This window comes from Spermophilus citellus (genome assembly GCF_964194105.1).
Source record: "Spermophilus citellus genome assembly, chromosome: 5".
Lineage (NCBI taxonomy): Eukaryota > Metazoa > Chordata > Mammalia > Rodentia > Sciuridae > Spermophilus > Spermophilus citellus.
The window spans coordinates 83,902,095-83,925,671 of NC_138186.1; the positions used below are offsets into that span (position 1 = coordinate 83,902,095).

The window sequence follows — 23,577 nt, forward strand, 5'->3', positions numbered from 1 at the left end:
ATAGTGTGTTAGCATCCACATATCAGAGAAAACATTCAGCCTTTGGTGTTTGGGGATTTGCTTATTTCTCTTAGCATGATAGTCTCCAGTTCCATCCATTTACTGGCAAATGCTATAATTTCATTCTTCTTTAAGGCTCAGTAGTATTCCATTGTGTATATGTACCATACAATCTTTATCCATTCAGCTGTTGAAGGGCACCTCTGTTGGCTCCATAGCTTAGCTATTGTAAATTGGGATGCTATAAACTGATATGGCTGCATCACTGTTGTATGCTGATTTTAAATCCTTTGGATATATACAGAGGAGTAGAATCACTGGACCCCATCCAGCACTCAGCAACTTCTGATTCCAGCATGCCCTGGGTAACCCTTGGTTTGCTTTCCTATGAGGCTTGACTGGCCAATGATTTATCTGCCCTCTCTCCTATTTTTCTATATGAACCTAGTTGTCTGAGTCCCAACATCAAGTTCTGAAAGCTTTTGTGAAGAAGACATACAAGACAGTTCTGATTCCTGCTTCACTCCAGCACTACCTCACCCATAGCCTTTTCAGCCCTGAAAGCCACAAACCTAGGTTTCTATTTCTTCCAGGCTATGCCTGCTGTTTTCCCAGTATACCAACAAGCAAAATATAACTCCAACTAACAGCCTTACTATGATATTCTCAGGACTCACAGGCCCTGCCTTCCTCTTGTATGAGTAAACAGAATACAGGCTGCTTCTGTCTAACCTTCGGGAGCCACTTTGGCTCCACTCTGAATCTTCATTTTCTCCAAAACCCAAGACATTTGGAGATTCTTCCTAAAACATGCATAAACGAAAAGAATAAATATCTCTTACTTTCTTTCCCCCTTTCTTAGGCTATCCTCAACACAAGCATAACCACTGGTGAAAAAAATCCTATCTTTCTAGTAAAAAAGTAAAAAAAAAGAGATATCATTTAATAACCCCAAATGGAAATAAAATTGATCACTGTATAAGTTAGAAGAGGGATATTCAGCAGCTAATTGTCCTATAGCTTGATCAAAATAGGCAAAAAATCCTATCATTCTAGTAAAAAAGTAAAAAAAAAAAAAGATATCATTTAATAACCCCAAATGGAAATAAAATTGATCACTGTATAAATTAGAAGAGGGATATTCAGCAGCTAATTGTCCTATAGCTTGATCAAAATAGGCACACACAGACACTAATACCATGACATCTGGTGGTAAGAACCACTCACCCTCTCATTGTAATTAGTGTCAATAAAGCAAAATAGGCAGGTTAAAAAAATTACAAGACAATTAACTTATTCAGATTTTTTAATAGCTTGTTGTTTTTCAGAATTTTGATCTTAATGGATTAATAAAACAGTATGTTAATTGGGTTTCACTAAACCCAAAGCCTTGAACTGAAAGCATCACACCCAGTGAGCGCCTGCCTTAGTTAGAGAAGCCACAACAATGGGAAAGGGGTTTCTCTGGAACCACCACCCCAGCAGCACTCAGGGCACTGCACTTTGTGAGTTTTCTGGTTGTAGGTCTCATTTTCCTCTACTCAAGAGTGGTAGAGCACAGTGTTCATCCTGCATGTTTATGGTAACGGTATACATTTGCAAAGTGAATTCATGACAAGCAGAACACCCATAAATAAAATGAAACTTGCAGAGTAGTTAATTATATGGAAATATGTAAATACCCTAAAGGAAGGGCAGATTTTTTTGGAACTCAAAGTATAAGACCAATTTCTTTGGTCCAGAAAAGGGCAGCTCTAAGAACAGAGATGTATGTAACTCCCAAGCAAGAAAAGTTCTCCAAGAGCAAAGCCCAGTCCTGTATTGACTCAGCCCATCAGTAGCTCAAAGACTGTCCTCCCTCTTGGCTTGTCACAGGTCTCTGCCTCAGCCCCTGGGACAAATATCACCAACAGGAGAAGATGATTAGTTGGCGGGTGTGCACTGGTCTTACAAGCCCAGGGATGTCTCTCTCAACTGAAATACATCATTTGTTGGGTTCAAGGAATTCTATTTAAATTTTTATAAATATCTTAAATTCTAATTTTAAATCCTTATAAATAAGAAAAACCCATTAGCTTTGTATGTACCTTATTAGAAAACAAAAATAATGGTCTGGGGATGTAGTTCAGAGGTCGAGCTCTTGCCTAGCATGTTTAAGACCATGGGTTCCATCCTCAGTACTGCAAAAAACAAAACTAAGAAAAAGAATGGCTTAATTTTATTTCTGGTAACAGTGTTCGTTTTAAATTGTCAAACATATAATATGGGGGAAAGCTTGTACAATTCTTAAGAGAAAGAAGAGTCTATATGTTAATGAAAAATAGACAAATCTGCAATTTAAATCAAACAAAAACTTGATTTGTTTATTTTGGAGATTTTTTGCTGTTTCCATTTTTATCTGATTTAGGGTTCTCGGCTACTGCTCTAAGTTGAACTGGTTAATTTGTGATTATTTCACAAAATTATGACAGAATACATTATCTGGGCGCAGTTCAAGCTGTAGCAACCTATTATCAATTTTTTCCACCTTATAATTCATGACTTAGAGATTTAGTTCCAATCCTTCTATATGCACATGTGGTTAAATGCACACGCCCATAACATCAACTTCAAACCAATTAAGGTGTAATTAGGTTTTGTGGGTAGGGTAGACCACCAATAAGAACACAGTGAGGCTGTTTCTGTTTTCATGGAGGGAAGAGGAAAATATGTGAGAATCTCCATTGCATGCATTGCCAACTGAGGCTCCTTCCCAGAGGCCACCGTCACAAACTGTCCTCATGGATCTATCCTCCCTATGGTATGTGAAGGCCTGAGACATCCACTCTGATGCAGATGTGAGCAGGATAGAAGTGATCACTTGGGTGACTAACATATACTAAGCAGGCATGATGGCACCTGTCAGCGACCAACCAGCCTAAGTGTGTAAAATCACTACAAGAGAGGGTAGAAGTCCTCACTGTGGCATCCCAACTAGTAACAGGGGCACACGGGACCAACTAGGATCAACTCCTGGGGTAGGGGCAGGGACTAGGGATGTTCCAGTGTTCTCATATCTTGTAATGCTATCCTTCTCCCCAAAAGGGGGACACCCACTTCCTGCCCCTGACACACGTGTTCTTAACATGTGGCCCCAATATCTGATAAAAACCTGGCCAGTTCTTCTTCAGTAACAAAGTGTAGATCCAACATTTGGAATGGGGCATTTTCAAACTTCTCCCTTCCATATTCTCCTCTGAAGAACTTCTGGGACAAATGAACATTGCCATACAGATATGGTTAAGCAAATTGATTTTCAGAAGGAGAATTGTATTTTAACAGGTGTGAAAAACTTAAAGGAATAAATCATGTTTAGGAAAATTTTAAAAATAAACTAACAAAAATGGGGAAGACCTACAGAGGCAATGGATTTTCAAACTAATTCACCCATCAATTTCTTCCTAAGCCTTCCATCTGGAGAAGCTAGTCCCAGTTACACTGTCCTTCAAAACTCTCAGTCATTGCTTCCGAAGGTATAAAGTATCAATGTTCCTTCATACTGTGTTCTACTTTCCCCATCTCCACTTAGCTCCCTATACCACCCCCTGCAGTGCCTGCTGAGCACCTTGGTAAAGTCCTCTTGTATTCTTATCACCATCAACACAGTGCAGGCATGATTCTGAAAGTATTGATGTGTCTTCAACAGTAAGGCAAGTCAGTCATTCTTTCAAATTCTCTTCCAATACACTAATAGTTAATGTATCTGTAAAAAAAAATAAGGAAAACTTTGAAAACCAAATTGATGCTATTATGTGATTGATGCTGGTATGTTAGTAAGCATATTTTTTAAATATTTTTCTGCTCTTCAGAGAAACAAAATACAGATAGCTGATTTACTTTTATATATCTCTTTCTACTTTCTGATTAAAGCGAGAAGCCATTTCTAGGTCTTAATTTCATTTCCTTAATATGTATTATACTGGTGGAATTTTCTAAATTACAAAAAATTACAACTGCAACTCTTCTGACTGAAACTGTTCTTTGCAATTTACAATGTGGTTTACATCACAAAGTCTTTTCCTGCAGGGATTGTGTGAGGAGGCATGCTGGCCTGCTAGCCCTGTGCTACTTTAAGTATGTGCACACACAAAAAAGGAGCAAAAATAGCTGGAAATTGATTATGTTGATATTGTGGATAAAGGCAATAGTTCCAATTTTGTATGTCTAATTAGCCACAGCTCTTCAAGAATTGGTGCAAATGTCATGGAGCTCATAATGGTGGCATTTCATCTTCACAAAAATACCATTTGATGGCATAACACGGGAAAAAACTAATAGTCACAGCAGACAGCTTGTAGATTAGACAAAGGTCACTGTGTTTTAATGAACAGTGCTGTTAATTAATGAGAAAACAACTAGAACATGCGGTTTTAGGCATTGTGAATTTGTACCGGACAAAAAAAAATCAATCAATCTTTACCTAAAAACCACTTTAAGCAACTAAAAAATAAAATAACTTCAAGAATAGAATTTAAATCTCAAGTGAAACAACAGTTATATCTACCAATGAAATAGTGTCAACATTCTCTGGTGTGACATATGAATAAGCTTATTTAATATCTAGAAAAGATGTTTAATGTTAGATTAGTAGCCTTAATAAACATTCTAGAAAGCACTCGGGACTAACTCTACCATGGCCTCTTAGGTTTCTTAATTTCTACATGCATTTCCTTGTCTTTAAGAATAGGAAAAGTATTCTGTTTTCCCAAAATTATGGAAGGACTCATGAGGAAGCACTATTTCTTCAAGATCAGTGATAAAAATAACAAACATTGCCTTTGGTTTTGTAGAGGGCTGCCAAAGCCAAACTTCTAGCGGCTTCTATAAAATAGAAGTAGGATAGAACCAGTATTAATAACACTAGCTTTACATTACAGCTTTTTTCCAAGTAGATCAAGTACTCTGAATATAATTCACTAATCTCTTCAGCAGCCATTTAAGTAAATACTATGCAATTTCTTGTTCAAGGAGAACCAAATGAGAGAAAGTGAACCAATTTATCCCAAGGTACAGCAATGAAAGCATCAGAATCTACCTCATTTCTGGCGAAATAAAGATCAGAATAACCACCACTAATCTAAATAGTTTCAACTTAACCCAACAGATTTCTAACTCATTTGAAAAGAAAATAAGGAGACCTAGGGAAAGGGGTGATTTAGAGAGCACCACTAAACCAACACACAGTGAGATCAGATCTAGCCTCTGGACATGAAGCAAAACATATTTCCTTGGCTAGATCACTGGTGATGGTTTTGCATTGAAATTTTTATGGATATAATTGTAGATTCAAAAGCAGTTGCAAGAAAAAATAAAGAGTACACTTTACTCAGTTTCCCCAACTGATAACCTTTTGCAAAACTATAGCATAATATCCCAATTAGAATGATAATATTGACAAAATACACATATCTTATTCCGATTTCTTTAGTTTTACTTATACTCATGTGTGTGTATTTGGTTCTGTGCAGTTTTATCACATGCAGAGTCAAAATGCTCAACCATTCTGTCACCACAAGTTGCCCACCTCCTCCCTCCCATCCATCCACCCCTTCTCCCCACCTGACCAGCTCCTAGCAATCACTAATCTGTTCTCTATTTTTAAATGTTTTCATTTCAAAAAATGTGATACAAATGGAACAATATGGGACCTTTTAGGATTGGCTTCTTTTCACTCAGCATAATTCCCTAGCAATTGATCTCAATTGTATATATCAATATTTCATTCATTTTGTTGAAAAGTATTCCATGGTATGTATGTACCCCACACAGCTGATGAAAGACATCTGAGCTGTTTTCAGTTTGGGGTCATCATGGATATATTTGCTATGAACATTCATGTACAGGTTTTTGTATAAGCAGAAGGATTTTTTTTCCTCTAACATAAATGCCCAAGAATACAATGACTGAGTTATATGGTAATCATGTTTTATAAGAAATTGATAAACTGTTTTCTAAAGGGACTATACTGTTTTACATTCCCACCAGAATGTTTGAGTGATCCAGCTTCTCCACATCCTCCTCAGCATTTTGTGTTGTCACTATTTTCCGTCACTATTGTCTGTATTAGACATTCTGATAACTGTGTAGTAATATCTCATTGTGGCTTTAATCTGCATTTCCTAATGGCTAATGATATCAAGTATCTTTTCATGTGCTTATTCAACAGTAATATATTCTCTTTGTTTTCACATTTACTAAAAATATCCTGTTCGTATCTTTTGACAATTTTTAATTGAATTTTTGGTTTTCTGTTGAATTTTGAGATTTCTTTATATATGCTAAATACTAATGGCAGATATATGGGTTGCAAATACTTTCTCCTAGTATATCGTTCATCTTTTCATCTTCTGTACATGGAATTTCACAGAGCAAAACATTTTAATTTTGATGCAATCTAATCTATCAAATTTTCATTTTTATAATTGTTATCTGGGTGTTAAGTCTAAGAACTCTTTGCTTTGCTTAGCCCACTCCCCAAAATCTTTTATGCTTTTCACCAAAAAAAAAACTGTTTTCTATATAAAAATTAAGCCCAGGACTCTTCTTAATTGACTTTTCTTTTTATGTACCAGGGATTGAACCCAGCGATGCTTAACCACCGAGTCTCATCCCACATTTTATTTTGAAATAGGGTCTTACTGAGTTGCCGAGGCTGGTTTTGAGCTCATGATCCTCCCCACTCAGCTTCCCAAGCCTTTGGGATTTACAAGCATGTGCCACCACCATACTATGCCTTAATTGATTTCTGTACAAAGTATAAGGTATAGATTGAGAGTTTTGCTTGCATTTTTTGTTTGTTTGTTTGTTTGTTTGTTTGGGGGGGTGTTTTGTTTTGTTTTGGCATCATTGTTGTTTTTGCCTATGAGTGTCCAGTTCTCCAGCATGTGTTTGAAAGATTGTTCTTCCTCCATTGAATTGCTTCTGCAACTTTAACAAAAATCAGTGTGTCCATGTGGACCAATTTCTGAGTTCTCTATTCTGATCCACTGTTCTGTATGTCCATACCTCTCCCTATACCATCCAATCTTGGCTACTGGAGTTATGTAGTAGACCTTAATATCAGCTAAAGTGATTCCTTTTGCTTTATTCTTCTTTTTTAGGATTATTTTAGCTCTTCTAAGGCCTGTGAATTTCCATATCATTTTAGAATAAGTTTATTTCTATCTCCCAAAAATGCTTTGCTGACATTTTGAGAGAAACTTCATCAAATCTATAGATCAATTTGGGAAGAATTAGCAACTTTAAGTATGTCAAGTTTTGCAATTTATGAAAATAGTATCTCACCCCACTTATTTAGGTCTTCTTTGATTTCTTTCATCAGCATTTTGTAATTTTCAGCACATATAAACTGCACATGTTTTACTAAGTATAAATTTAATTATTTTTATTTGGAATAACTGTAAATAATATCATGTTTTTAATTTTCACATGCTTTTTGTTAGTATACAGAAATGTGATTGACTTTTTCATTTTGGTCATATATCCTGCAACTTTACTGAACTCGCTTATTAGTTCTTAGAGTGTCTTTGTAGATTCCTTGAAATTTATTGACAATCATGTTATCTGCAAATATAGACCATTTTATGTTTGCCTTTCCCAACTGTGTGCCTTTTATTTGCCTCTTGCAAGGACAATGACTTATTGAACAATGTTGAATAAAAGTGTTGAAAAGAGATATTTTGCCTCGGTCTTGATTTTAGAGGAAAGCAGCCAGTCTTTTGCCATTAAATATGATATTAGCTGTAGAGTTTTTATGGTATGATTTATCAACTTGAGATTATCACTCTCTATTCCTAAATTGTTTCGAGTTTTTACCATGAATATGCATTCAATTTTGTCAAAGACTTTTTTTTGCATCAATTGATAAGGTTATATTTTTTCTTCTTTAGTTTGTTGATATATTGCATTATATACATTGATCTCAAATATTAAACTGTCCTTGAATACCTGGAATAAATTCGACTTGTTTATGGTATATATATATATATTTTATATATTGATGGGTCCAAATTGCTGAAATTTTGTGAAGATTATTGCTTCTAATTTCATTAAAGATATTGGCTTGTTGTTTTTGTTTTGTTTTGTTTTTGTATTCTTTAACCAAATATAGCGGCACACACCTATAGTCCCAGCTACTGAGGACACTGAGGCAGAAGGATTGGTTGAGCCCAGGAATTCGAGGCCAGCCTGGGTAACATAATAATGAGATCCTGTCTCTTTAAGAAAAATGAATCCAAAAGTACTTTCTCCTTTACTATTTTTGGGAAAGAATTGTGTGAAATTGGCATAATTTTCCTTTAAAAATTTGGTTAACTTCAGCAGTAAAATCTTTTGGCCTGGACAGTTCTTTTTTGAAAGCTTCTTAACTACAAATTCAATCTCTTTGGAGATTATAGGACTATTCACATTATTTGTTTCTTCTTTATTGAGTTTCATGGATTTGGTCAATGTCTTCAGATTTGTGATATTTATTTAGCTAAATTTATTCATAGTATATTATTTTTGAGAGCTGTATTATCTACAGTGAGATCCTCTGTTACTTTTCCAATATTGGTGATTTTTGTCAGCTTGTGAGAATTTTACCAATTTGAAATTCACAGAACCAAAACTTTTGGTGTCAGGAATCTTCTTTTTGCTTATTTTCTTATTTCATCAATTCATGATTTATCTGCATCATGTCCTTCTTTCTGCTTTCTTTTATTCTGTGTTTCTAATTTCTTGAGCTAGGATTCTAGATTGTTCGTTTGAGTCCTTCTTTCTTTCTTTCTTTCTTTCTTTCTTTTCTTTCTTTCTTTTTTTTTTCTTAAAGTTAGGGTCTTGCTGTGTTGCCCATGCTGACCTCAAACACAATTCTCCTGCAAGTAACTAAGATTACAGCCAAATACACTGTACATGGCTAGACCTCTTCTTATTTCTAATACAAATAGTTAGTGCTAAAAATTTCTTTTTCAGCACTGCTTTAACTGCATCCCTTATATTTTGGTATGCTGTATTTTCATTTTCTTCCTCTTCTATGCATTTTGTGATTTCCTTTAAGACTTCCCTTTGACTAATAAATTACTAAGAAATGTGTGGTTTACTTTCCACATGTTTAGAGATTTGTCCTTTCATTGTTGATTTTAAGTTTGATTTCACTGTGTTTTGAACACAGTCTGTATGATTTCATTTTTTCAAACTCTTTGGAATTTGTTTATGACCTAGAATTTGATCTATCTCGGTACCTATTCTTTAGAACAGTGACAAAGAATGAAAAAAATCTGTATTCTGCTGTTGTTGGGTGGAATATTCCATATCTGCCAATTAGATCCTATAAGTTATTATTTTATTCAAATATTATATAAGCTTGCTTATTTTCTTACTACTAGTCCTATTCCAGCAGTTCTGAGAAGGGGAAGTGATGAAATCCCCAAATATAACTGTGGATTTCTATATTTCTCCTTTCAACTCTACTAGGTTTTGCTTCCTGAGGTGGAAAAAAAAAAAAAGAATGTTGCCATTTTTTCTCTGATCTCTTTTAAAAACAAAACCAAAAAAAAAAAGCAGCAACAAAACTGAAATAACCAAAACTCAGAAATGCAAAAGCCAAATGTTTTCTCTCATATGTGGAAGCTAGAGTAAAATAAAGAAAACAGGGAGGAAAGGATAGGATAATAAAAAGGAAAGATCAGTAGCGTAGAAGAAGGAGATGGAGAGAAACTACTAGTAGAGGGATGGGTAAGGGGACAATGCAGAATGATTCTTTAAAAATCATGCCATGCACTTATATATAAATATACCATAGAGAACTTCACGTTTATGCACAGGTAGAAAGAACCCACCAAATATGAATAAATAGACAGCAACAAGCAATATTTTTGAATAATGGGCCCCAAGAAAATAATTTGCAAATTAAATTTATCCTACCTTACTGCACCATAGAAATAACACAGAGACCTTGGCATACTTTCCTTGAGAACAATGGTTATACATCTATTGGTGCCATCTGTTTCTGTGGAAAATAAAAATCATTACATGGTACTACAGGGGGCTCAGGTGACATTTCAGGTTTTCTTGTGTCTCCTTCACAATATGATGTCTCACAACCAGGGTACCAAACTTCCTGGCATGTGTAGGAGTCAAGGGCAGGGATAAGGGAAAAAATGGACCTTCCATTAAACTTACATTGGACCAAAGTACAGCTAAGTGGGCATTTTAGGCCTTAGCATGGTTTCTATATGTGGAAAGATGTGCTGGATGAAAACAGATGATCAGACACCTTTTGAAACCTTATTAAACAAATAGACTCAATTACACAGATATGCTTTCAAAACAAAAACAAAAACCAAAGGCTGAATGTTTTCTCTGATAAGTGGATGCTGATCCATAAGGGGGTGATGGGGCGGATGGAGGAAGTTTGGATTGAGCAGGGGGGCAGGGATGTAGAGGGGGAATGGTGGAATGAGATGGACATTATTACCCCTATGTATGGGTATTATTGCACAAATGGTGTGACTCTACATCATGTACAATCAGAGAAATGAAAAGTTGTGCTCCATTTGTGTAAAAAAGTTTTCAAAAATGAATTAATAAAAAAATACCTCTCAGTTCTTCAATCAGTAAATATATTGACCAGAGTTTTGGTGATCTGTGCATAAAGTTGTCTTCAGATATTTATCCTGTGAGAAGTTCTAAGCCACTGTGAGTAAGGAGTGATGATATGGAATATTTATTTCCCATCATGAGAAATATTTGCAGAATACTTAGTACAAGATAACAGAAGGATAGAATGGTGTCTCTACTAGATGTTGCCAAAGTGCAGCACATCATCACATGCTCTAACTAAAGAAACAGACATTTGCCTGAAACTTGCAACAAAAAAATGCCATTTTTATAAATTTGGTAACAGTTTTTGTCTTGGGAATGGGATGAGAGAGTGAGGAGTGGATTGCAGTCTTCATATAATGCTCTGTATGTCTGTGATGTTTGGAAGTTTCAGTAAAGAGTATGTACCACTTTTAAAATTAAGCCATTGTAATAAAAATCAATTAACAAATGATGTCTACATTGTAAATGCTGAGTCAATCTTGTTTAAAAACTAGAAAGGTAATTATTTTTAAAAAAAACAATTTTAATAAATTCATTACCCCTCCCTATAGGAACAAGTGACTCTGCTAAGTTTGCTCCAGAGATACTTTCCTTTTTCAAATTCCGTTCAGTTTTTTTCTTCTATGACTGACTGTTTAATGAGCCACTTTAGCTGGCCTTTCCCGAGGGTTAACTCACAACTCTTCCTAAATAATCTCAAAGTCATTTTGCTGGCTCAGGTGTTGTTTTTCAGGCAGCTGTTGCCAAAGGGCAGCATAATAATTAACAAGCTTCAGACTCAGAGGATTCAGGGTCTCATTTCTGGCAATGGATATACGTGCCACACACGGTGATGCTTTAGAAAAATCAGTTTTATAAGGAGATTTTGACACTGTAACAAAAGAGCTCAGTTACTCCTAAATATTTACTTCTTGTTCTCTGAGAACAACTCTCAAAAGCTTAAGGATGGTGTCATTCCTTGCACAAAAGGAAGCTTTGTTTTCAGTAGAACTTGCAATTATATTTTAGGGTCTACTCTTCAATTCAGCTATTTCATGTTACTAAATAGCTAACATCAGCTACACTATATATTACAGAGGAGACAGAAACATTATTTGGCATGCATGTTTAGTGTTGAAACTGATTCTTAAATGTTCAGTGTTTGTGACTTGAAAAGGAATAGTTTCCCATGATAGTAAATGCAGACAATATGAGGATTCAATGTTCTTCATGTTTAGTTGATGGATATGGAGGATATGTCCAGAAATAGTCACAGAGATTCCTATTGTGGTTTGCTCCATGGTGCTTCTCTCTGACGTGTCTTATCTGATATTTTAGGAGTTCGTGATGATTGTCGTCTTTGGCTTGGAGTTCATCATTCGAATCTGGTCGGCAGGTTGCTGTTGTCGGTATAGAGGATGGCAAGGAAGACTGAGGTTTGCCCGAAAGCCCTTCTGTGTTATAGGTGAATATGAAAGTCCCAGAGCCTGGATTTATGATCTGCATGCTTGTCTCCTGTATTGTAACATTTGTTTAATACGAAATATTTATACCTGTGGAGTACTTCGCACAAACCAGATACTAGTGTTTTAAGTGTTAATTCATTTAATACACATCACCACACCGTACAATAGATTCTTTTTTTTTTTTTTTTTTGGTACTGGGATTGAACTCAGGGGCATTGAACCACTGAGCCACTGAGCCAGCCCTATTTTGTATTTTATTTAGAGACAGGGTCTCACTGAGTAGCTTAGCACCTCACTTTTTTGCTGAGGCTGGCTTTGAACTCGCAATCCTCCTTTCTCAGCCTCCAGATCTGCTGGGATTACAGGCATGTGCCACTGCACCAGGCTAGATATTTTTATATCCACATTTTACCAATGAAGAAACAGAGGCAAAAAGAGGCATGGTAAGGTACAGAAAGTCTTACAGGTAGTGAGTGGTCGAACTGGGATTGAAGCCAAGTTATCTTACTCTAGAACACACATTCATATCAAATAAGTTATATTAATAACTTGTATTCAAGGTAGTGTTTCCTTATATTAGACAAGCATTAACTTCAGTAAGTATTTTTAAAAATTCAGAGTTTTATTCAGGTATAAAGTAAAAGGGAATTATGTCATTTATAAGAATGGATGTGACTTGAGACCATTATGTTAATTGAAATAAGCCAAACTCAGAAGGTCAAGGGTTGAATGTCTTCTCTCATAGGTGGGAGCTACAAAGGAAAAAGGAAAAGAAAGATGGGGATGGGTATATCTCATGGAAATCAAAGAGAGATCAGTACAGTAGAAAAAAGGGATAGAGAGGGAGATGGTGAGGGAGGAGGGAAAGCACTGAGGAGCAATATTGGCCAAAATATATTGTTGTATTTTGTGCATATATAAATATGTAACAATAAATTGCATCATTATGTACAACCATAATGCACAAACAAAAAAATGTAGAAAGACAAAAAAAACTATTTCATGTCTAAAATAGGGACAACAGGTTATGCTCTTGATAGGCTGGAATAGATACTATTGTATTTTTTTCTAATAATGCTTATCAATTAGTATACTTTAAGAAAGATTACAAGTATGGTTTACTTTTTGTTTTGATGACTTTTGGCTTAAGTGTCTGGTTCACCCCATTCCACAATTCCCAAATAAACAGCAGATCTCTGCATATCCCTTGCTACTGTCATTCAGAGGAACTCCATTCTACTGGGTTCTGACTAGAAATTTTACTTCTCTATGAAGACACACTCTGGAGTTAATGTCTTGCATCTCCCAGGAAGATAATCCAGATATAAAAACATCACAAAATTGAAAACTCTCTATATTAAATCTATTATTATTATTATTAGACAGCTAAATTTGATTTTCTTGCTCTTTTATCTCTTGCGCTTAGTCAGTCATTCAAACTCAAATGCTAGAAGTTCCTGTGAGGCTTACTTACTTCAACTATTTCCAAGCTGAGAATGTGGAGTTTTAATTTACAAGGTAGTATAGACTATCTTATTCATCCACAATAGGTTTTCCACTTTGTTTTAGAGAGGGTGAGTCATCATCTTAGCTTCCTCCTTTACTTGTGCTCCCTGTGGTGGGGACAGAGTGGATTCAAGAAGGAGACTGACACCTCACTCATGAGCACTATTAGAAATAAACCTTTATTCCACACTTACTTTACAGTAGGCACACTTTACAAGAATGCAACCGTATTTATGAAAATTTGGATTTTAAATAGTGAATATAGTGAAATTCTAAGTAAAATCAATCTTAAAAATACAATATTTGGCCTTCATGAATGCAGTCTATTTGCTCAGCTATCTCTCATCTGCAAGCAAAAGCTGCCCTTGATTTTGGAAGTCACTGTGCTGAGGTAGGAGGAAAGCAGGTGGTAATTTCCAGCCTTGTGGGTCCATCCAGCTCCAAGACATATTGGTGAAGGCATTTGATTTTTCTCCCAGGAGACTTTTTCTCTTTCAAATTCTCCACTCAAGCAACATTATGAAGGACTGCAACTTGATGTAAAACTACCGCACAGCAAGTACTCTCTGGCCCAAACAAAACAATTCACAAGGCAGATGGTTAGCCAAGATTCATTCAACTTCTACAGGATAAGGTCAGTTCATGGATGACTGCAGGAATGTTCCATTCCAGATTTTAAAACCAATTAAAATTGATTTTGTTCCAATTCCAGAGGCAATGCCAATGTGTTTCTGGCCTACAAGCTAAAAAGAAAGTTCTTTCCCAGATGCCTGCAGCCTTTTGATAGCTGTTTTCAGGGATGGGAATATAAGAACATCGTCATCCTTTAATCTTTCTCTTCATGCCTCAGATCCTGCAGGTCTTGTTCTAAAAATGTTATCTGTAATCTTACTTGCTTTTACACCTATCAATAGTGACCTCACAAATCTAGTATGACATTGTTTGGGCATAATTGCAATTTTATTAAGTCTCCAGGCCTTTTCTTCCATTGGATATTTTATATCAAATAAATTAATTGCTTTGAAAGAAAATTTCAAGGGTAAATAATGAATTATCATTAAAACAAAGACCAGATATGCACTTACAGTTGGAATAACCATGCCTTTTTCCAAACAGACACATCAAATGTCACCTGTTTGAAGATAGGAGATTAGACTAGATGACCATTGAGGCCCTTTCTAGGCTTATTTAGTTGGTCCATAAAAATGCTTGATAAACTGGTAAAAATGGTAAAGTGAGCCCTATAGTTCCCTTGTTCGGCCAAATTTATACTAGCAAAATTTAAAAAAAAAGGAATAGCACATCTCTCTCTCTCATCTGTCTATAATAGCTGTTCTGAGTGGGAGTTTGGAAATGTAGCTAAAACTTCTTAAGATTTCATCTATTTGTAAGATTTGATTACTCTGAACATGCAAAATACACACCCAAATATTTTTAGAATTCTTGAGGATTCAAGAAAAGAACACAGAAAGACTGTGGTAGGCTGGATGTTATGCGTTCAATGTGGGAAGTGCTTTCTGTAAAGTATGCCAGTGTTATGCCTCCCCACAATAGAGGACCCCTTCTGAACTGCCCACCCTCCTCAACCCTAAACTCAAGCCAAGCCAAGAATGTATTTATAAAATTCATTGACTTTTTAAAAATCATAAAATCATCATATACTTGTTTTGGGGAAACATTTTAAATACCTTTGGCCTAAGGGAAAAGTCTGTTTGATTCTTTTTAATTAGGAATTTTCTTTCATTACTATATTGAATTATTGCTACTTGGTTTGAATTGAAAATTAGTAAAAGCTTATCTAGAATATAAATTTTTTTCCTTCTACATGAATTCAATTTATATAACCCCTCTAATATTCTTCATAATAACATTTCTACATCTGCAGGCAATGATCACTGCATTACTAATTTAGAGAGTCAAATATATTTTGTAATGACTGCCTGAACTGTGCTTCACTTACCTGGGCTGGGTGTTATATGATTTTTTCTACATTCAAACACAAGTCATTCACCCCATAACATCAGTATCTAGAATGTACAAATTATTTCAAAAACTGATTTCATAGTCATTGTTTTTTTCCATTTTTTTCATTAATGACCTACCCAGAAAAATAATACCAAAGGCTGATATTTAGATCACAGTAATGAGCCTGAGACGTCAGAAAGCCAACAAATTACTTCTAACAGTGGCTTTTTTGGGACTCCATGGTGACTCCTTCTGAAGACAGATATAACAGGGCCATATTTTTTCAGTCTTGCAGTGTGTCTCAGTGAAGCAGAAAATACCAGCCTGTTATTAATCTTGGATCAGTATTTGATACTAAATGTAAGCTGATTTCTTACTGCTATTTTAAGTTTCCCTTCAGTGTAGTATTTCCACAAGAGGATAAAGTAGGCAAACCACAGCATGATATCTCCCTAGTGAACTGAGCAAAGATATCTTCAGCTTGAGATAACGGTTCCTCAGAAAGTACCAACAAGTGTATTTTTTTAATAGAAAATGTAGCCAGTTTCTAAGTTGACTAAAAATAAATAAATAAATAAAGATTTTGTTGAGGTCAACCACATTACAGGCTATACTAGTAAATCTATGATTTCATTTTTTTTCTTTCTTATTTGTTCTTTTTAGTTAGAACACACAAAAGAATGTATCTTGATATATTATACATACATGGTGTATAGCTTTCCACTCTTTCTTTGGGTGGGGGAGGTTACCAGTGATTGAACTCAGAGGCACTCGACCACGGAGCCACATCCCCAACACTATTTTTGTATTTTAGTTAGAGACAGGATCTCACTGAGTTGCTTAGCACCTCGCTTTTTGTGAAGGCTGGCTTTGAACTTGTGATCCTCCTGTCTCAGCCTCCCAAGCTGCTGGGATTACAGGTGTGCACCACCACACTCAGTTTAGCTTTCCATTCTTGTGGTTGTACATGATGTGGAGTTATACTGGTTGTGTATTCATATATGAATATAGGAAATTTACGTCTGATTAATTCTACTGGCTTTACTATTCCCATTCACCCTCCCTTCCTTCTATTTATTCCCCTTTGTCTAATTCAATGAACTTTTATTCTTTCCTCCCCCCTCCACCTTTTTGTGTATTAGCATCCACATATCAGAGAGAACATTCAGCCTTTGGTCTTTTGGAATTGGCTTATTTCATTTAGCATGATAGTATCCAGTTCCATCCATTTACCAGCAAATAACATAATTTTGTTCTTCTTTATAGCTAAGTAATATTCCCTTGTGGTGATTTCATTTTATTAAAAGGAGAGTTTAGCTGATAATGTGTTCAAAAGTTATATCAGAGACTCTCAGAATTGCCATTGGCTTATAAACTAAAGATTCAAGACATTGTATTTCCACTTCTCTGCCTTCTCCATCTTCTGTTCTGAGAAACCTGCTCTTGAACTGCACCATTTTCTACATTCTCAAATCACTTTTTACCTTTAGTAAAAACTATATTCTCCAGTCAGATGATAGACCGGACCACATGAGGACAATAAAACTGCTGTTTACTGAGAACTACTATATGCTATTTACTGCTCTAACTACTGTATCAATATTATCTTATTTAACACTATGTAAGTACCATAATATCCCATTTTATAGATAAGGAAGTAAGGTAGGGCTTAAGAAACTTTCCCAAAGTTAGAAAGGTAGATGGCAGAAGTATTAGGATTTCTTTTTCATGATTCCATTCTAGAAAATTTAACCAGCCCAGTTATGAAAAATAAATTGTCCTTATTGCTTGTTAGAAATTTAAAATTAAATTTAATTAAACTTGTTCATTATCACCAACTGATAAATAAAGAACATGGTACTTTTATGTGATTTAAGATCTTTGAGTAAGAAAACAGATTTAACAAAATAACATTAATAGCAATATCAACCTTATTGATAGCCACTATGTCAAATTACTTATTATTGCTTTCTAACCTGAATGAGAAATTGGGGAGTAAATAGACTTATATGTCCTACATGAAATTACATATGCTCTTGAGCAATGTTATCATGAAGTTACCTTGGTATTTTCAAATTGAAGACATGTTCAAGGATAAGTAATGTTACTCCCAGAAATGCCTTCAGATATTTCTTAACACTAATGGACTATTGGTAATTTAAGACATTGTTGACCATATACACAAACTTGAACTTATAAGGTAGTTTTATTAACTGATATGTTTTGACCATACAGAGAGTCTTCTTAGAGGAAAATTAATAACCAAAGATTATTTCCCGCTCCTTCTATAAACTATGATATATTTTACTAATATTTTATACTATCACATGTTATATAAGAAAATTCATTCACAGAGTACTTATGTGCCAAACACAATCATGGTGCAAAGAATACAAAAACAAACAAAACATGGTCCCCATGTAAGAGTCTAGTTGTAAGAGTCTGTAAGAGTCTAGTTTCCTGTGCCCTTAAAGAAAGGCAAAATCAGAGAGGAGAATGCTAATTATGGTGATACAGAGGAAAAGTGATAGAGGCTGAAATAGTGATGGTAAATGTTGTAGAATATTATGACTAATTGCATAAGACAAAGGAGCAAAAGATAACTCCCAGGTTTTGAACACAGTCATCAAAAAAAAAAGAAAAAAACATTTATACAATTTCTACTCTGTACACACATGGTTCCGGATGCTGGGAATGAAACCGTGAGTAAAGGCGACCTTTGATTAGGTGATCCAACAAAGTCTTTCTATGAAGTGGACACTCATTTAACCTCAAGTCTTAAAAGGCAGCCAGCTGTGAAAATAGTTAGGCACATATATTTCCAGGACAAGGAAGAATAATTGCCCAAATTCTTGAGACCTGACAAGCTTGGCTTGTACAAGGAGGAGACATAAGGTATTGCAGCTGGAGCTCAGTGAGAAGTGGGGAGAATGTTAAGAGGAGATAGAGGAGACAGGTTGAGGTACTGCCCTGAGGGCCATGTCCACCAAGATGCAAGGCAGCTTCTAGGGTCAGGTCACCAGGCAAATCTCCAGGAGGTTGCTGTCAAGCCCAATATAAATGAATATGTAGGTTAAAAACAAGGACATTAATTAGGCAACAAAAAGCATGCCTACTTGTACTTCCTATAAGTAACATGAAATGCATTACCCATTCTGAGGAATAGAAACATAAGTTATAAGGGAATAATAATTCTGAATTTTCCATGTGTCTGTATTTCCTTCCTTAGAAACATGAATTTTTCAAATTTAAAAATAAAATGTGTTATTTCCTATGAGCTACTAGAATTATAATGTGATGGAAACTTTTTTATAGCCCCATTGGTAGCTATCACCAGAAAGCAATTCCTGAGACCTTCTTACCAAAAGACTGTTCCAGACTCTTATTAGTTATAATGATTGCAATACAGATTTATTTCATTAAAGATTATTTATTTCCTTTGAGAAATTGTCCCTTTTTGCCTTGAGATGTTGTCTGAAAACTTATGATCAATAAGAAGCATTAAACTGTCACTATGGGGTAAATTTTCAAAGTGGTGCTTGGAATTTGCCTGTATGAGTCCCATTAACTTCAGTGAAAGTCCTACAGTTAAACTGCGGCATGAGGCTTTGAAAATGTTCTATAATATGTCTTTGCGATGTTTTTTTTTCTTTAATAAACATCACAGTGCACAGCTGATTGCAGTATTTAAGAATGTGGATAATGTACTGTGCAGTAGGAGGCTTTTAAAATTAGATTTTAAAGCTTCATTTCTATTAAGAGTCACAACAACAATATAAATACATCTTAATTCTTCAAAGAGTACCTTTCTATAAAGGAATTTGGAGTTCAATTAGAAAATGGAGCTCATAAAGCAGAACTATGCCCCTCTGAGACATTGTTTATCTCACTCTATAGATGGAAAAATTGAGGCACCATGAAGTGGGTGCTTTGTCCTCAGCTATAAGCAGCAATGAAGCTAGGAATAGAAGGCTGGCCTCCCAGAGCTCACTGCTCTGAAGCATTGCCTCTCGTTAGAGTCAAATTTAATTACAGTGTAATCCGTTTAATCTACACATGGAAGAATAATGAGGGAGCAGGAAAAAATGAATTTATTAACAGATTAGTGTTACATTGAGTGTAGCTTTCTTTTTAGTGTCCAGATTTTCAGCATTTTCTAGAAAATATTCAAAGCCATGAAAGAGGTTATCCTAATTCCACTGGCCAGAATTGGTAAAGGACTCTTGATTTTCCTCACCTATGAAATTTTATCACGTGTACAGATTCATTTACCTACCACCACAATCAAGATACAGAACTATTCCATTGTCCTAAAGAAACTTTGGAAGCTATCCCTAATGTTATCTTTTTGAGTCACTCCCTCCCCCAAGTCTTAACCCCTAAGAACCTCTATTTTCCAACACTATAATTTTGTTATTTTTTAATGTCATGTAAATGTAATCATACAGAAGTATGATTACATCTTTTGAAATTGTCTTTTTCTCTCAGCATGATACTCTTGAGGTCCATTCAAAATTGTCATATGCTTCAACAGTTCATTTCTTTTTATTGCTGGATATTTTTCCATGATATGGATATAACACAATTGTTTATCCATTTATCCTCTTACCTGATAAAGGTCATTTGGTTTGTTTCTAGATTTTGGCCTATTACAAATAAAGCTGCTCTGAGTATTCATGTACAGTTTGTTTTGTTTGTTGCAGTACTGGGAATTGAACCCAGGGTCTCATATACACTAGGCAAGTGCTCTAACAATGAGTTACATTCGCTCCCCTCATGTAGAGGATTTTGTATAAACATAAGTTTTTATTTATCTAGGATAGATATTGGGAAGTGAGTGACATGGTAAGTGTTTGTTTAACTTTATCAAATACAGCCAAACTGTTTTCTAGAATGTGGCCAATCCTTTTTAAACATAGGCTTAGAATATTTGATGGTAGTAAATTATATCTATGATGATTTAAATGACATTTTTTACAGTGCTGGGGATCGAACCCAGGGCCTCAGGCATGCTTGTCACTGAACTGCACCTCCAGTCCTTCAATGACATTGTTTATTTTCATAGAAAAGTATGTTTGTGATGCTTTTTCTGTTTTTCTATGAAAATTATTTTAATAAGCAAAAATTGATGAAATAAATATTTCACCATTCAGGTCAAGATACAAACAAAAATATAGAAGAAGCAGCTCTTGGGCTAGGATTGTGCTCAGTGGCAGAGCACTAGCCTTGCACGTGTGAGGCACTAAGTTTGATCCTCAGTACAACATAAAAATAAATAAATAAAGGTCTTGTATCCATCTACAACTTAAAAAATAGTTTAAAAAAAGAAGCACTTCTTCATGCTCTGATAAATAAATGTAAAGTCAATGTTTATGTAGATTAATTGTTGAGAGACCAATTAATTTTAAAAAAAGCCAATATTGTACAAATTCCTGAAGGACCATTGCTTAAATCTGACTCTACTTTTGTAGAAAGTTCTTACTCAAGCAAACTTTCCTGAGACCAATACTAATTATGCTTGCCTGATAAAGGATCCACATAATCACATTTGTTAGAGCCTCTAAGCTGGACCAACAGAGTAACATGTATAAAATCGCCACCAAGGCCCAAAGGTGCTTTATGGAGAGTTGGGCCCAATATTCATAGTTCTTATATGTTCAAAAAAGAGGTCAGGGGAGGGAGGGGATGGGAGGCAGTATGGGGGTAGGAAAGACAGTGGAATGAGATGGACATCATTATCCTAAGTACATGTATGAAGACATGAGTGGTATGACTCTAATTTGTGTATAACCAGAGATATGAAAGATTGTGCTCTGTATGTAAATATGAATTATAATGCATTCTGCTGTCATATATAACAAATTAGAATAAAAATAATTTTTAAAAAGGAGAACATAAAAAAGAGGTCATTTGTTCTTCTCAAACACATCTAAGAAATTCTCCTATTCTTTTAAAATTAAGAATCCCCTAGTCTTATGTCTAAAAGTCTACTTTTCCTCCAAAATTTTCTTTGATATTTGTCGGTGGATCTTTCATAATAATCAACACAAAAGTCTTTTTCCTTCAAAAATTAATAATAGCCCTATTAGGTCAAATTTATAAATTTCAACTTCATCTTCATTCTGGTTATAGAAATATTGGAAAAACTGATCATTTACTTGGAAAGTGGTAATGTTAGATACCTATCTATCTTATCATATTATAAGATAAATTCCCAAAAAAAATCAAAGATGCAAATCAAATAAAGTCAAAAATATGGTAAAGCAGAAATAAGTAAACTCTGTGTAAACTTAGAACCAGACACCCCTTTTAACTATAACTAAAAATACCAAAGGAAACACTGATAAATTAGGCTATCAAATAAAAAAAAATACTGCCTGATAAGCAAAACAAAACAAGCAATGTCAAAAGAACAACGTGGAAAAATATTCTCAACTCCTACCGCAGACAAAGAACTAATCACCTTAAGAATGAAAGAGTTTTAAAGATCAAGAGAATCCAACAACTCAGTACAAAGTAAAAGATGAGAAGTGGAAACGAACAGAGAATATACACACACACACCAAAGAAATACTTGCATGCCTCCTAAACATACTCAGTCTCACTCTTAAAGAAATTCAGATAACTTTTCTTATCTATAGATAAGACTGACAAAAATCTGCAGTTTTGACCACACAGTTTTAGTGGGAATGTGTGGAAATAGACAGACATATGCTCTTTCCTGCTAAAACTACACAAGTACTTACTCTTCCACTCAGGAATCCCACTTCCCAATAGCTCCATCCATTTACAGTAAATGTTAATTATAACTGAATAAACCAAGTTATGTCTACATAACAGAACACAAGGAAGAAGATCTCCCTGTAGCTGTAGAAGGAACCCAATATGTAGTAAAAGAAAAAGAAACTAGGCATGGTGGCATATGCCTGCAACTCTAGCTACTCAGGAGACTGAGGCAGGACAATGGCAAGTTTGAGGAGAGCCTGGGCAACTTAGGGAGACCCTATATCAAAATAAACATTTAACAGGGCTGGGAATGTGGCTCAGTGGTAGAGTGCCCCTGGATTCAATCCCCAGGACTTCAATTATTATTATTATTTAAGGAATGTTGGGTATTGTAACTAAAGGATATTGGGGTATTTAGAGGATTTTTTAAGCTTTGTTTTTAAGACTGATTGTTAATTAGAGCTTGACCCACATTTCTTCTAGAAGGACTTCCCTGGCCTTGACTAGGATAACTGCCCTTGCAATGTGTTCTTGGCATTTCTCCTGTCATAACTCTTGTCATAACCCATGATTGTGGTTGCACATTGTGGTGTCTTCTCTGCCACCTGACCTTTTTACCCCTGTGTAAATAGAGAGCATCTCTCTTGTGCACACCTTTCATATCTTCTCCAAACACTTTACTATTGTATACTCAGGTTCTAGCAGTTTCTACCACATGAATGTGTAGTGGATGAATTAGAATGTTAGAAAATGGTTGGCTACTAGACATTCACTTGAAGAACCTCTCCCCCCACCCACTATAGCAAGCCCCACAAGCACAATGTGGAAAGGACAGTCAGCATGAGCCAGTGAAGGAATAGCTTGTGGCAGCTATCCGAGCAGTGCAAAGCAAAAAACAGCACCTTCCCCTCAGTCAGCAGGAGTTGTCAGGCAACTTTTTCTAATCTAATTGCTTCAATTCTCTAATTTGCTCATGTGAATGTAATTTTTTTAAATAAAGTGCTTATTTGGCAAGCTTGTAAATTCAGGCTCTTTCAGGAGGCTCTCCTCCTATGCTGCCTTTTTGTCATTTTTATTTCACTTCTGTCTTTTGCAAAATGCTTTAAATATTTGATTTTAGCCCCTACCGCAGACTCCAAATCTGCTCTTGGAATTTGGAGATCAAAGTACTGTAGCTAATCCTTAGGACATTTGCCATTTGTGATTTGAGAATCTACTTCTTATCAAGTTTCTGTGGTTTTCTGGAGTATTTACTGATCATAATGTTAAAATGTGCACATCTGAAACTCTTTTTGAATTACGTTTTCCTGCT

The 23,577-nt window shown here is 35.3% G+C and overlaps 1 protein-coding gene across 5 annotated transcripts in view; it reads left to right on the plus strand.

The window, feature by feature from the left end:
- Positions 1–23,577, plus strand: part of KCNQ5 (potassium voltage-gated channel subfamily Q member 5) — a 551,365-nt gene that overhangs the window by 396,123 nt on the left and 131,665 nt on the right. For all 5 annotated transcript variants that reach the window (XM_081293796.1, XM_081293795.1, XM_081293798.1 and 2 more), the window contains one exon: positions 11,941–12,067. In XM_081293796.1, the coding sequence (XP_081149922.1) occupies positions 11,941–12,067 (127 nt within the window). The remainder of the gene's footprint in view (positions 1–11,940; positions 12,068–23,577) is intronic.